The sequence below is a fragment of the Panthera onca genome, chromosome D1, assembly GCF_046562875.1.
Source record: "Panthera onca isolate mPanOnc1 chromosome D1, mPanOnc1 haplotype 2, whole genome shotgun sequence".
NCBI lineage: Eukaryota > Metazoa > Chordata > Mammalia > Carnivora > Felidae > Panthera > Panthera onca.
Genome location: NC_138348.1, coordinates 105,088,320 through 105,102,029, shown reverse-complemented (window position 1 = coordinate 105,102,029; position 13,710 = coordinate 105,088,320). Strand labels below are relative to the sequence as shown.

General features: G+C 42.3%; 1 protein-coding gene across 11 annotated transcripts in view; it reads left to right on the top strand.

The window, feature by feature from the left end:
- The window catches only part of DIXDC1 (DIX domain containing 1), a 73,624-nt gene that overhangs the window by 52,404 nt on the left and 7,510 nt on the right, over nt 1-13,710 (top strand). For 6 of the 11 annotated variants that reach the window (XR_013550020.2, XM_060604684.3, XM_060604689.3 and 3 more), the window contains 10 exons: nt 1,357-1,446; nt 2,603-2,656; nt 4,203-4,253; nt 7,079-7,183; nt 7,604-7,657; nt 8,178-8,270; nt 8,350-8,421; nt 9,212-9,301; nt 9,625-9,786; nt 10,280-10,367. Coding sequence is in view for 10 of the 11 variants with exons in the window: in XM_060604684.3 (XP_060460667.1) it covers nt 1,357-1,446; nt 2,603-2,656; nt 4,203-4,253; nt 7,079-7,183; nt 7,604-7,657; nt 8,178-8,270; nt 8,350-8,421; nt 9,212-9,301; nt 9,625-9,786; nt 10,280-10,367 (859 nt within the window). In the remaining variant the exon portion in view is untranslated. The remainder of the gene's footprint in view (nt 1-1,356; nt 1,447-2,602; nt 2,657-4,202; nt 4,254-7,078; nt 7,184-7,603; nt 7,658-8,177; nt 8,271-8,349; nt 8,422-9,211; nt 9,302-9,624; nt 9,787-10,279; nt 10,368-13,710) is intronic. The other 5 variants (XM_060604690.3, XM_060604686.3, XM_060604692.3 and 2 more) reach the window with 3 other exon arrangements.

Sequence of the window (13,710 nt, the reverse complement as noted above, 5' to 3'; positions counted from 1 at the left end):
GGTCATGATCTCACGGTTTGTGAGTTCGAGCCCTGCATCGGGCTCTGTGCTGACAGCTCAGAGCCTGGAGCCTGCTTTGGATTCTGTGTCTCCCTCTCTCTCTGCCCCTGCCCCACTTGTGCTTTGTCTGTCTGTTTCTCTCTCTCTTAAAAATAAACATTAAAAAAAAAAAAATTAAATTCTACTTCTGAAACCAATGTTATGCTGTATGTTAACTAACTAGAATTTAAATAAAAACTTTAAAAAAAATCATAAGGTGGAGAAAATATATTTGCAGTACTGTACTATGTATATATATAAAAAAAAATCTGCATATAAGTGGACCCAGGCAGTTGAGACCCTTGTCATTCAAATTCAACTGTACGATATTAAATATAGGGTTTTGGAGGGGCAGTGCATGTGGGGGCGGGGGGCCCTGGGGTTTGAGGTTCCTTAGCTTTAGGGTAAATCTGCCCTTCCTTCATATTCTAATGAAAACAAAGCCTGGTGTGGGGAGTGGAAATGAATGAGGACATCTCTCTGTAAATGATTTCATTTTTGTTCTATACAGGTTGCCCTAGGGAGTAAAAATGCACAATTATTAAAACAAACAAAAAAATCAAACAAACCCAAGTCAGTGCTGTAAATGTTTTATTAAGATTTTTTTTTTTCAAGTAATCTCTATACCCAGTGTGGGGCTTGAACGCACAACCTTGACATCAAGAGTCACATACCTAAATGTGTTTTAAGTAATGCATTATAATAAAGTTTTCCTTTTTTTTTTAAAGTTTGATTATTTATTTTGAGAGAGAGGGCGGGGAGGGAGAAAACAAGTGGAGAGGGGCAGAAAGAGAGGGAGAGACAGAATCCCAAGCAGGTTCTGTGCTCTCAGCTTAGAGCCCGACGTGGGGCCCAAACTCATGAACCATGAGATCTTGACCAGAGCGGAGATCAAGAGTTGGATGCTTAACTGACTGAGCCACCCAGGTGCCCCTATAATAAACTTTCTAAACTGGGATAATTCAACACTACTTTTAGTTCACTTTCCAGCTGGTAGAATTCAGTTGGAGCAGCTGTGGTTTGAAATGTAACTTCTGAGAGAGAAGTTCTAGATTTTTGAGGATTTACTAGGACCAAGGAGCAGAGGATCCAGGTGCATCCAGAGAGATGAAAGAGGCCTAAGCATGGGACTGACAAAAGGAACTCTCCATAGTTCCAAAATGAGCAATAGGAGGTATCTAAGGACCAAAAATTACCAAGGAGATCACTAGAGGAAGCCCAGTTGTGATTTCAATTTGGGATAAGTTTACCAAGCTCAACCCTGCACTCATTCGTCTGATGCAAGTCCGGTTTCTTTCTACTTTTGTGGTTATTCAGGCCTTACTGCTCAATGGATCCTTACCTGAAGATGAACAGGACAGGCCCTTGGCCCTCTGTGAACCGGGAGTCAATCCTGAGGAACAACTGGTGAGCTCTTTCTCTTGTGACTGGACCACAGATAATCTGCTTTATGCATTTGATTTGCTTTTTGCCTTTGACTCTGTTGTCCACACCATCTTGAAATGCTCTCTTCCCTGACTCCAGCTCTCCTGGTTTTCCTCATAAGTTTCTCGACTACTCTTTGTTCCATCTTTCCTCCATCCCTCGTCCACAAATATTTATTGAGTGCCAGCTACTGTTTTGAGGTGCTAGAGATATGGTGATCTCAAAGCAGACCTAAGACCCTACCCTCACAGCGCTTACATTCAGGTTCCCTTTGAAGCTTCTCTTTATCTGCCTATGCCTGAAATGTTGGTGCCCCTCAGAGTTCCACTGGTGACTGCCTTCTCTCTTAGACATCGACCTGGGCAGTGTTACCTGCCTCCATGGCTGCACTCACTTCCTGCTTGACTCAGATGTTGCTTCTCAAGTATTTATCTCTGGCTCAGTGCTCTCTACGGAGTTGGGGATTTGTATGTGCAGCATCTAACTACCTGCTGATTATCTCCACTTCTGTGTCCCATAAGCATTTCAGTTCAGAGTCCTAAATTAAACAGCTTTTCTCTCCCCACCACCAAAACTCCTTGCCCCTTTGGATTCTGTCTATCATTATCCACCCACCCAGATACCCAAAGCAGACATCTCAATATCATCCTTGAATCCTTTTGGCCCTTCTGTCTGTACCTAGTCAGTCACCAGGTTCTGTCAGTTCACTTTCTATATATTTCTGTCTACTTCTCTCCATTATCACAGCCCCTACCTTAACTCAGGCCCCCATCCTGGATTCTAGCAGTGTTCCAGTTGGTTTCCTCATTCCTCTCCTGTGTTCCTCTAACTCATTTTCTGCAAAACAGCAGCCATAGCTTACCTATAAGGCAAACTTCATTTTGTCATACTTTTGCCTTTTCTCCGATGCCCTGTGCCCAGTACACACACACACACACGTGTGTAAACTTCACCCGTAGTCACTACTTGTACTGCATGTGTACATACTTCCATTAGAGGGGGAGGGACTGCTTCCTGTCCTCTGTGTTCATAGTACTGGGCTAGCACTGGAAAGGTGCTTAGGAAATATCTGTTGAATAAATGACCTCTGAATTTCACAACATAGCTACATAGTCATCTCTTTTTGCCTTCTATTCAGATTATAATCCAAAGTCGTCTGGATCAGAGTATGGAGGAGAATCAGGACCTAAAGGTATGTCAGAACATGTGCATTTTACTCTTTGAAAAAAATTATGGGAATATTATACAGCACTGTTGGAACAGTAATGGGTATAGGGGCAGGGATGCAGACTTGGGACGTCAGCTGTGTCTGTTTTATGTCTTTCATTGAAAGAGAGAGATATGTCCTAAATATGGCAAAAAGGTACTGTCTCTTCAGTGTTGGTGATCATGATAGGTATCTGTGTCATTGGTTCTACTTTTTATGTTTTAAATGCTTCATACTTTTTCTTTTTTAAAAAAAATTTTTTTGGGGGGAGAGAGTAGAGGGCGGAGGGACAGAGAGAGAGGGTGACTGACAATCCCAAGCAGACTCTGTGCTGTCTGCGCAGAGCCCGACTCGAGGCTTGAACTCACAAACCTTCAGATCATGAGTTGAGCCAAAGTCTGATGCTTAACCAGTTGAGCCACCCAAGTGCCCCATAATTTTTCTTTTTTAACTAAAAACGGATCTAATATCAGTACGGTCTTTTTTTTTTTATAGTTGACATACAACATTACATTAGATTCAGGTGTATAACATATTAATTTGATATATGTATATATTATGAAATGATCACCAGTATAAGTCCAGTTAACATCCATCACCACACAGGTACACATTTTCTTCTTTCAGTGAGAACTTTTAACATTTACTCTCTTAATCAACTTTCAACTACACCATACAGTATTACTAACTATAGTCCAGTATGGTTTTTTTATAATGATTTCTTCCCAGAATGCTTTTAGTTCAGTGGGTTTTTAATTTGTTGGTGTTCTAGGTATATGAGTAAAGCCATGAACCCTCTCCCCAGGAATATGTATGAGTGCATACACACATACTTGCTGACTTGAATTTTTAATAGAGTAACTTTGGAGCCCATCTGTGGAGCACATGTTACGAATCCCCATTTTAGATATGTTAATTCCAAACTCTTGATGTGATGCAATAGGAAAAGAAGAGGGTAGGGTCTCGGTTATGGGTATTCCTCTCCTAAAATCTCTTTCCTAGTGACAATTATGTACATACATCTAATCTATTATAAGGGAGGGATAATTAGTATTTCATCATTGGGCTAAATGTGTTTTTGTTGAGTTTACAAAGAATAATGCCTACTTGGGGAATCAGAAGCACTCTGACCCTTTGCTGAACAAATGACATTGGGGCAGGCATGTTAAGATATGATTGTATATGTCAGTAAGGGGGATTTAGGTTATTATGATGAAGTTTGCCTGACAGTGAAGTGTGCTAACTGTAGCAATGAGAGCCTATGGGAATGGACGGTGTCTTCTTTCTTGGAGGACTCTCCTCTACCTGCATTTGAGCCCGGGTACCTCAGGGAAGAATGGAATAGGTCTCCTTCTTGTCTCTATGAGTCAGCCTTTACTACTGACTGGAGCAGACCTGCTTTCTGCTTCAGTAGAGGCTTAATTTTTTGTGGACTGGTTATCTGAGTTTTGCGTTCTTGCTGACAGAATGAGGTAATGCTTCTGAAGCAACCCAGACGCTACCATCTGATCTAACTATATTTGGTTTGCAGAAGGAGCTGCTGAAATGTAAACAAGAAGCCAGAAACTTACAGGGGATAAAGGTAAAAAGGAAGACATTTCACTCTTTAAATAAACTCTACCTGGTAAAGTTGTCTACTGCTGAGAGTAGGTAGTAGGAGGGTAGTTGGGTCCTATGGCCTTATATACATTTGCTGGAGCCTTTAACGGGCTGTGGGGTATTAGTAAAGCCAAGTGCTTTGTGGATGGGAAGTGAAATGTTGAGGAAAATACCTTTGTTTTGTTGAGGCTTATTTCTGGTAGTCAGGACCCATGGTACTGTGCCACCCTGGTAGTTTTATATGTAAAAACAATCAGTTTTTACAGTTTTCTTCCATTCTAAAGAAAACTGTCTTCTTAAAAATTTAACTTCATTTTTGAATAGTAAATACTATATTTAAAATTTTTTTAATGTTTATTTTTTGATAGAGTGCCCATTCACGAGCAGGGAGGTGCGTGAGCAGGGGAGGGGCAGAAAGGGAGAGAGACACAGAATCCGAAGCAGGTTCCAGGCTCCGAGCTGTCAGCACAGAGCCCAGTGTGGGGCTTGACCACGAACCGTGAGATCATGACCTAAGCGGAGGTCGGACATTTAACCTACTAAAGCTGCCCAGGCACCCCATTGAATAGTTAATACTATGACATGGTTTAAAGTGAGGAAGGTATAAAAGGATAATCCTTGAAAAGTCTGTCTTCCAGCCCTGTCTGCCCCAGTCACCTAGTTCTTTTTCCTGGAGGTAACTTATCAGTTATCAATAAATATGTATGTATATAACCCCCCCCCCATAAGAGTATACAATACATACATACAGCTTGAAACGTTGCTCTTTTTCCATCTAGCAGCGTATCTTGGAGATCATTCTGTTTTAGTACGTAAAGACCTTCCTAAGTCTTTCATGGCCACTTAGTATGCCAGTGTATGTATATATGATAATTTAGTCAGTTCCTGTTGTTGGTCTTTTAGGTTATTTCCAGTCTTTGGTGATACAAACAGTGCTCTAACTAACAGTCTTGAATAGGTGTTGTTTCACCCCAGTGGGAGTGTGCCTGTTGAAGAAACACCTAGCAGTAGAAAAGGATGTTCTTAAGCTGTTGCTTTTCCCCTCGTCCCTACGCTCCCATCCATAGGCTGGACTAGAGTGTAACTCAGCTACATTTGTCAGAGTATGTTTTGTAGCCTTAGTCCTTTGAGATACTTCAGAAAAATGTGTTCTGTGCTTAAATAAGTTTGAGAAATGCCCTGTAGGCTTGAAGAGTCCCAGTGAATAACAGCCTATTAAAGGACCTGAGAAAATCTGTCATAAAAAGGTTGGCCTAAAAAGAGTTTGGAATTCTTTTTTTTTTTTTAAGTTTATTTATTGATTTTGAGAGAGAGAGAGAGAGAGAGAGAGAGACAAGCGGGGGAGGGATAGAGAGAGGGAGAGAGAGAATCCCAAGCAGGCTCTGCACTGTCAGTGCAGAGCCCAATGCAGGGCTCATACTCACAAACCATGAGATCATGACCTGAGCCAAAGTTGGATGATTAACCAACTGAGCCACCCAGCTGCCCCAAGAGTTTGGAATTCTTAACCACAGAAGTGCCTTTTCTCCCCTGCAGCATGTACTAACATCCCATAGAGCACACTTTGGGAAATGTTCCTCTGAACTGCTGATGCCCGGGGCATCTGGGACTACCTTTGCCATGTACTTTCATGGCTGACAGCACAGTTAAGGGGCTCTCACGGGGCACCTGGGTGGCTCTGTAGGTTAAGCATCCAACTTGGGCTCAGGTCATGATCTCATGGTTCGTGGATTCAAGCCCCGCGTCAGGCTCTGTGCTGACAGCTCAGAGCCTGGAGCCTGCTTCAGATATTCTCTCTCTCTCTCTCTCTCTCTCTCTCTCTCTCTCTCTGCCCCTCCCCAGCTCTTTCTCTGTGTGTGTGTGTGTGTGTGTGTGTGTGTATGTGTCTGTCTGTCTATCTCAAAAATAAAAAAAAAAATTTTTAATTTAAAAAAAAAGAAAAAAGAATGGGCTCTCACATTCTCCAGAGCCTGCACCATTTCTTTGCAGTCTGTAAAGAGAGAAAAGTCAGGGTAAATACACTGCAGTCCATTAGTTCCATTTGAAGTCATGATGGTTGGAGAAATGCGTTCTTGCTGACCCTTTTAAGTGTGTACAACCAACCTTTTCTTAGGCTTGGTAGGAAACAAGAGGGTCCAAGTTGAGAGAAAGACACCCTAAAGCTGGTAAGATTGTAGGACACTGGGAAGAGAAACCATCAGTCCCAGTGACAGTTCTGAGCATGGAAATATAATCCCAATCCCAGTCCACACTAGGAATTGGAAGGCAATGGGAGCAGGGCTCTGGAAGGCAAGGTGGGAGTGATTCCAGGGGTTCCATATGAATAGGGTAGGAGGCGGCAATAGGGCCCAGCCCTCTAGGGAATGGCAAAGAAGGAAAAGAGCTCCTTAGTAGTTATGTGCCCAAGATACGGACTTGAAAGCCAGGGTGGAAGGAAGGAGAAGGCATTGTCCATGGTCACTGTCGTGAAGGTGGTGGACTTGAAATTTGAATCTAGATCTATCTGATCCCAGAGGCCACTGATTCTCTAGGACATCATGCTGTCAGGATTGCAGTGGCGGGTAGAGGTGAGTAATGGGTGGAGGAAAAATCAGGTTTCCGTCAGCTAGGTGAGACAGTGGTTGCTAGCATCCCGGGAGGGGACAGAAAAATTCCTCTTCATCTCCTTGTAGCAAGACCCCTCTTTTTGTCTCCTAGTTTTCCAGAATTAATGCTGGATATGCAGTCAAGGGGTTAAACCTTAGAGTGACAAATGGCTGACTGACTAATTGGGACCACAGTAATAGTGAGTATGCTCTTTTCCCCCAGGATGCCTTGCAGCAGAGGCTGACTCAGCAGGACACATCTGTTCTTCAGCTCAAACAGGAACTGCTGAGGGCAAATATGGACAAAGACGAGCTACACAACCAGAATGTAAATTAAATGAATGAACTCTGACCTCACTGAGCCCCAGTAGCAAAATCGGATGCTGCATGAAGTCTTATTACATCTGCCACCCTAATGTCTCTTATCTTATTTCTGGGATGCCTGCCCTCAGTGTCTGCAATTATTTTTATTTCCTGTCACACTCATCTCTGTTCCTGGCTGAAAGCCCATACTACATCGGCCTTGAGCCTTTCAACTTTGAGGACACTGAGAGGCTAAATTGTGGTTTGAGAGTTTGATTATCTCACTCAAGGCACGGAGAGCAGCTGTGTGTTTTTACCATAACCTTGCCCTCTCTGTGCTGTATACTCTAATTGCCAACATCCACTCTGGTTACTAAGTAGCTGGTTTCCTACTGGGGTTGGTAAACAATATCTCTGTGCCAGTTAATTCTTTTCCTTCTTGTAGGTGGATCTGCAGAGGAAGCTTGATGAGAGGAACCGGCTCTTGGGAGACTATAAAGTAAGAACGTTTATGAGTTTGGAAATGATTTCCATTAGACCTTTTATGAACAGCCTACTGTTGCTGTTGTTCAAAGAGTTCTTAAGTACTGTGTTCTCATTGTTGCTTTTTCGCAAGGAAATCTTCTGTGTTCCTTTGATTCAGTCACCCTGAAGAGTAGATAGCAAGGAAATCTTCTTCTGTGTTCCTTTGATTCAGTCACCCTGAAGAGTAGATAGCGTGTCTGAGAGGAGTCCAGAACTAGTTGTCTGCAAACTGCAGTCTTCACCTTTCTGCCTAACTAGCACGGATGGCACGTAGTGGTCCTCCTACAGATGGTAGTTCCCTTCCTCCTTACTTTTCCAAGAAGCCTTTGCACTGGGTAAGATTACTACGGTGTGCGATGTCTTCTGTGTAGCTTGGGGGGAAAGACTCCTCCCCCTGAGGCTCGACTTTGCTCAAGTTAACTTGCGTGGCCCACAGGGAACTGTTGGGCATCCTTGGCTTTGCCACACATCTGCAAGCTCTGTCTCTATTGCAGAAAGAGCTGGGGCAGAAGGAGCGCCTCCTTCAGCAGCACCAGGCTAAATTGGAAGACGCACTCCGGAAACTCTCTGAGGCCAGTTACCAGCAGGTGGGGACACAGTCAGCCACTGGCTTCCTTCCCCTTCTGCCTGAGAAAATCCTTTTCTGATTTAGTTTCTGATTTGCAGGTGGATCTAGAGCGGGAGCTAGAACACAAAGACGTCCTTTTGGCTCACTGTATGAAAAGAGAGGCAGACGAGGTAACCCCCGGCTCGGGGTCCCCCCTCCTGCATCTGCAAGGGCAAAGAGGGAGATACTCTTTCTGACTCAGGGCTGAAACCAAGGCTGCAGGTTGGTTTGTTAGGAGGCTGTTTGTCTGGTGAGAGGGTTAAGAGTGGCAGGTTCCAGAGGCGCCTGACTGGCTCAGTCGGAAGGGTATGCGACTCTTGATCTCGGGGTCGAGAGTTCGGGCCCCATGTTGGATGTACAGTTTACTTAAATAAACAAAACTGAAAACAAGTAAAAAGAGTGCTGGTTTCAGACTAAGAAAATCTGGTTTCAAATTCCAGCTTTCCACACTTTTTACCGTTGTGTGACCTTGCTTTGCTTAGCTTCTGAGCCTTAGGAATAAGACGCATCTGGAAAAAGGATAGTCCTGATAGATCCACCTGGCACAAAGTCAGGCTCAAAAAATATTAGTCACTGTTCTTTTTTTTAATCACTAAAGTGAAGTCTGGAGGTGCTGGAGCCCCATTCTCAGGCGTTTCGGTGGCCAGGCTGAGGCTAGCTTGGGGCCCTCCGGGATGAGGTTACCATTTTGCTCATTGTTCGTGCAGCACTGCCTACGAAGTGTCGGGTACCGGGGTTACAGCAGTGAACAGAAGGGGGAAAACGTCTTTGTGCCCATTCCAGGTTTACATTCTGAGAGAGACATGAACAAATATACCACGATACACTGTCAGGAAGTGATCAATGCGAATCAGTATAAGACAGGGCATCTTGGTTTGCAGTGTCCCTTACAGCAAGCATCATGTCTTCTTGCTGCTATAGGTGACCAGCTACAACAGACACAACTCTCAAAGCAATGGTTTTTTCCTTCCAGCGGCAGGAAAAGGAGCTGCTTCCATCACTCACAAAGGGGTAGGTTCTTAGGATTTGAGTGCAGACCTCCACTTCCAGCTAAAACCACAAGAGTAGCCTGGCCATTGCCAGCGCACTAGGCCTATGGTACCCCAGTTCCCTAAGTCTTGCATCTGTTGGGTGTGTGAAGGTGTGAAGCCCTAATTAAGAATTAGTGGGCAAACTCCTGTGGAGGAACATTTCTTAAATTCACACCTCCTCCCTTGAAAATAAAAGATCTATCCTGGAAGCCTCTCTCCTCTACCGTCCTAAGCCCGGCGGCTGGGACACGGTTAAGAATACGGCACTGCACCACGTCAGTGTGACCTCCTTTCTGCCCGCAGACCAGCGATCTGCAGCTGGTTCGAGATGCCCTCCGAAGCCTGCGCAATAGCTTCAGTGGCCATGATCCTCAGCACCATACCATTGACAGCTTGGAACAGGGCATCTCCAGCCTTATGGAGCGCCTGCATGCCATGGAGAGCCAGAAGAAACAAGACAGAAGGGTAATCCTCTTTCTGTGGTGTTTCTCTTAGGCAGGCTCCCACAGAACTCAGTTTCATCAGGTTTAATTGAGATAAAGGCAGGGCTAAAGACGCTGATCCTGTCAGAGTTTGTGGCTGCTTTTCTCTTTGGTTTTCCTCTCAGTGGAGTGGACTCTTCGTCATGGTGTGACTCTCCAGGAAGGGAGTTCATGATTACTCTTGCTCCTAGAAATTGCCTAAGTGTCTAAGGAATGGTGGTTCTTGACCCCACAGGGTCTCTCTTTACTGCTTATTCCCCTTCCCCTTTTCCCCTGAATGAGCTCAGCACTGGATGTGGAAATATGTGGGAAAATGCACTGGAACCTAGAAAGCCTGTTACAAATGTACATCATTAATATTAGGCTAAATGTGTCTAATTTGGTATACTGTGGAAGATGTGGTAGGAAAGTATATATTTTAGATGTACTTTTATGATTTAAATTTCTTGGATAAATTCTCCTGCTGATCATTTTAGGATTTTTGTGTGGCTCCTCAGGTTCGGGGCAAGTTACCAAGAACTCAAGCAGGTAGTGAATACCGGGAATCCTGGCCCCCTAATTCAAGTAAGTACACCTTATTGTTCAGTAAGGACTCGTAGCATATTAGATCAGAAATTTAGTATTTTTCTCGCTACTAACATGTTGAGAACAGAATTTTTCTTGTAGTACTTCACTCTTATGTTGTTGCTATAGCAATACAGTTGAATCGAGTTACTTCTAGAACTATGGAGACACATACCGTCATCATCACTACCATCACCCCAAGTACCATTTAGCCACGTGCAAGATGCTGCTGACTCAGGCTAAAATCTCTTTGGAAAATATACACGATCAAAACATTTACATTGAACAAAGAAAAACGTAAAACAACAAAAACACACAGTCCCAAATAGCATAGGAAATTTCCAGTTCTTCCTAGAGGCAAGATGTTTAATTTCTTTGGAGATTTTCCTTAACACTAGGTGCCCTGGTCTTTCAGTTTAAGTCCCACGAAGGATTTGCGCCATCTAGTGGCCCTGCCTAAGAAGTAATTTAACCTGCTCTAAGCCCTGTCGTTACATTTCTTTCCCCGTTCATTCAATTATGTTGGTAATCAAACCTGCCTGGTGATTTCTCTTTTATCGTGTATCTTACCTTTTGGTTTAATAAAGCTCACCTTTTATTATCTTTTATAGTGTATTCAGGCCAAATATAAAAGTAAATAATAATCTACAAAAACCAAATAGTGAAAAGCTGACCATAACCAGTCTTGTATGTTACATACATACACACACACACACACATATATGTATATGTTTTGAAAACCAGATGAATAAACAACACCTAAAGTAAAACACTTAAAGATATTTGCAAAAATATGAAAGGTAAAATATTTTTTGTAGAGTAAATAAAATAACATCTAAGCCTCCAGATATCTAATTATATTAGTACCAAGATTACTTGGTACTAACTTCTTTTCTCTTCAATTTCTGTTTCAATTTCTTTTTCTAGCATTGTTTTGAAACAGTCATTTCTGTTTTCTTGAGAGACTTTTTATTTTATTGTTATCCTCTGCAGTACTTTCTTTAGGCTAATATAAACTCCCAATGTAGACAAGTCTAAATATTTGAAAATTATTTTTTAAGTCTGAAAAATTCCTCCCTTCCTGGAAAAACCCTTTTGTGTATATGCAGTACTTATCCCCTGCAAATAAATCCCCGGCTGCTCGTAAACCAGGGCGTTAATCTAATTTCTGTATTCACAAATAAGCTAAATAGTCTCTTCTCCGAAAATGAGAAGTGAGTGTGTAACTCACAAGCCCTCTAGCTACTGACTTTCTTCTTTTATTCCCCTACATCAAACTTTGAAAGAACAGTCCACACTTGTTCTTTTTGCATCCTTTCTTCCTATTCACTTTCAAGCCATCAGCTGGACTTTTACTCACTTAATCCACTTAATGTTCTTTTTATTGACTCACTGTTGACTTTCTTGTTGCCTCATCAAAGTGGTTACTTTTCAAACCTTATCTTCCACTGACTGCTCAAAAGCATTTGCTATTCTTGAATAGTCTCCTTCTGTAAACATTCTTCCTCTTTAACTTCAGTGCCAACCAATTATGCATTCAACAAATATTTATCGAGCATCCATTGTGTAGCGCCATGTTAGACGTTCGAGGTACAGGAAGAAACAAGATAGACTTGGTACTTGCCCTTTTGGCGTGTGCTGTCTAGTGAACTAGATACGATCTCCTTCTCTTCTCTTCTCTTCTCTTCTCTTCTCTTCTCTTCTCTTCTCTTCTCTTTTCTCTGTCGAACTGTTGAATGTTGGTGTGCCCTGGGATCCATAGGAGGTCTAGACCTCGGCTTTTTCATATTTTCTTTTGGTGATCCCTTCCACTACCATGGCTTACATACTCTTATGTGCTAATTATTTTTAAACTTTAGTCTCTAACTCCAGCCCTTTTCTGAACTTCAGAGCTATATTTTTGAATGACAACTAGGTATCTCCCTGTAGGTAGAAGGGCACTTAAAACTCATGTCCAAAACTGGATATAAAACTATAGAGTGGGAAAAATATGGTGTATGAAGTCCAACAGATCTGGGGTGCGGTTTTGGCTCTCAGCAGGGTATGTGACCACAGGCAAGGGTGTTAAATTAACATGACTGCATTTTAGTTTCCTTGTTCATGAATTGGAGAAAATCTTTAAGGATTATGCACTTTAAATGAAATATTGTATGCAAATAATCTGGTGTAGTGTGTGGCATGTGAGAGGTGCAAGGCAAATGTTAATTGTCTCAAAATACCTTCCAGGTATTCCCCTCTGGCTATACCCTGTCTTTCTCCTTTTTTATCACAGCCAAATCTCCTGAAAGAGTAATCCTCTCTCTGAATTTACTTCTTTTCTGAACTTTCACTCTAAGGGAAAACAATAATAATTATTTCAAACGTAGAGAGTGATACAATAGACTAGTGGAATAGAATTGAGAATTCACATAAATCTTTAAGTCTGTGGTCATTTGACCAGCAAAGAGTCTCTTCAACAAATGGCGCTAGGACAACTGGGTATCCACATGCAAAAGAACAGAGATGGACCCCTACCTCACACCATGTACATAAAGTACATGTACAGAAAGTAACTACAAATGGATCATTGATACAAATATAAGAGCTAAAGCTATAAAACTCTTAGAAGAAAACATACGGAAAATATTCATGAGCTTGGGTTCTCAGATATCAAAAGCATGAGCAACAAAAGGAAAAATAGGGAAATTAGACTTCATCAAAATTAAAGACTTTTTTGCATCAAAGGACACTATCAAGAAAGTGAAAAGGCAAAGAGAATAGGAGAAAATATTTGAAAATCATGTCTAGGATACAAAATATCTAAAAAATTCCTACAACTTAACAACAAAAGACAAATTCAGTAACAAATAAGCAAAGGATTTGAATAGTCACTTCTCTAAAGTCATTTCTCCAAAGCATCCAAAGATGCTTAAAAGGATTAGTCACTGGAGGTTGGGGGGCAGGGGCGGGGTTCCTGGGTGGCTCAGTCGGTTGAGCTTGATTTCAGCTCAGGTCATGATCTCCCGGTTCATGAGTTTGAGCCTTACATCCAGCTCTGTGCTGGGGTGTGCAACCTGCTTGGGATTCTCTGTCTCCCTCTATCTCTGCCCCTACCTGGCTCGGCTGGCGGGTGCGCTCTCTTGCTCTCTCTCTCTCCCTCTCTCTCTCAAAATAAATAAATAAAAACTTAAAGAAAAACAAAACAAAACAAAAAACGATTAGTCATTAGGGAATGCACATCAAAACTACAGTGAGCTACCACTTCACGCTCACTAGGTGGTTCTAAAGAAATGGAAAATAAGTATTGAGGATGTTGAGAAATTGGAATGCTCATGCATTGCTGGTGGGGATATAAAATGATACA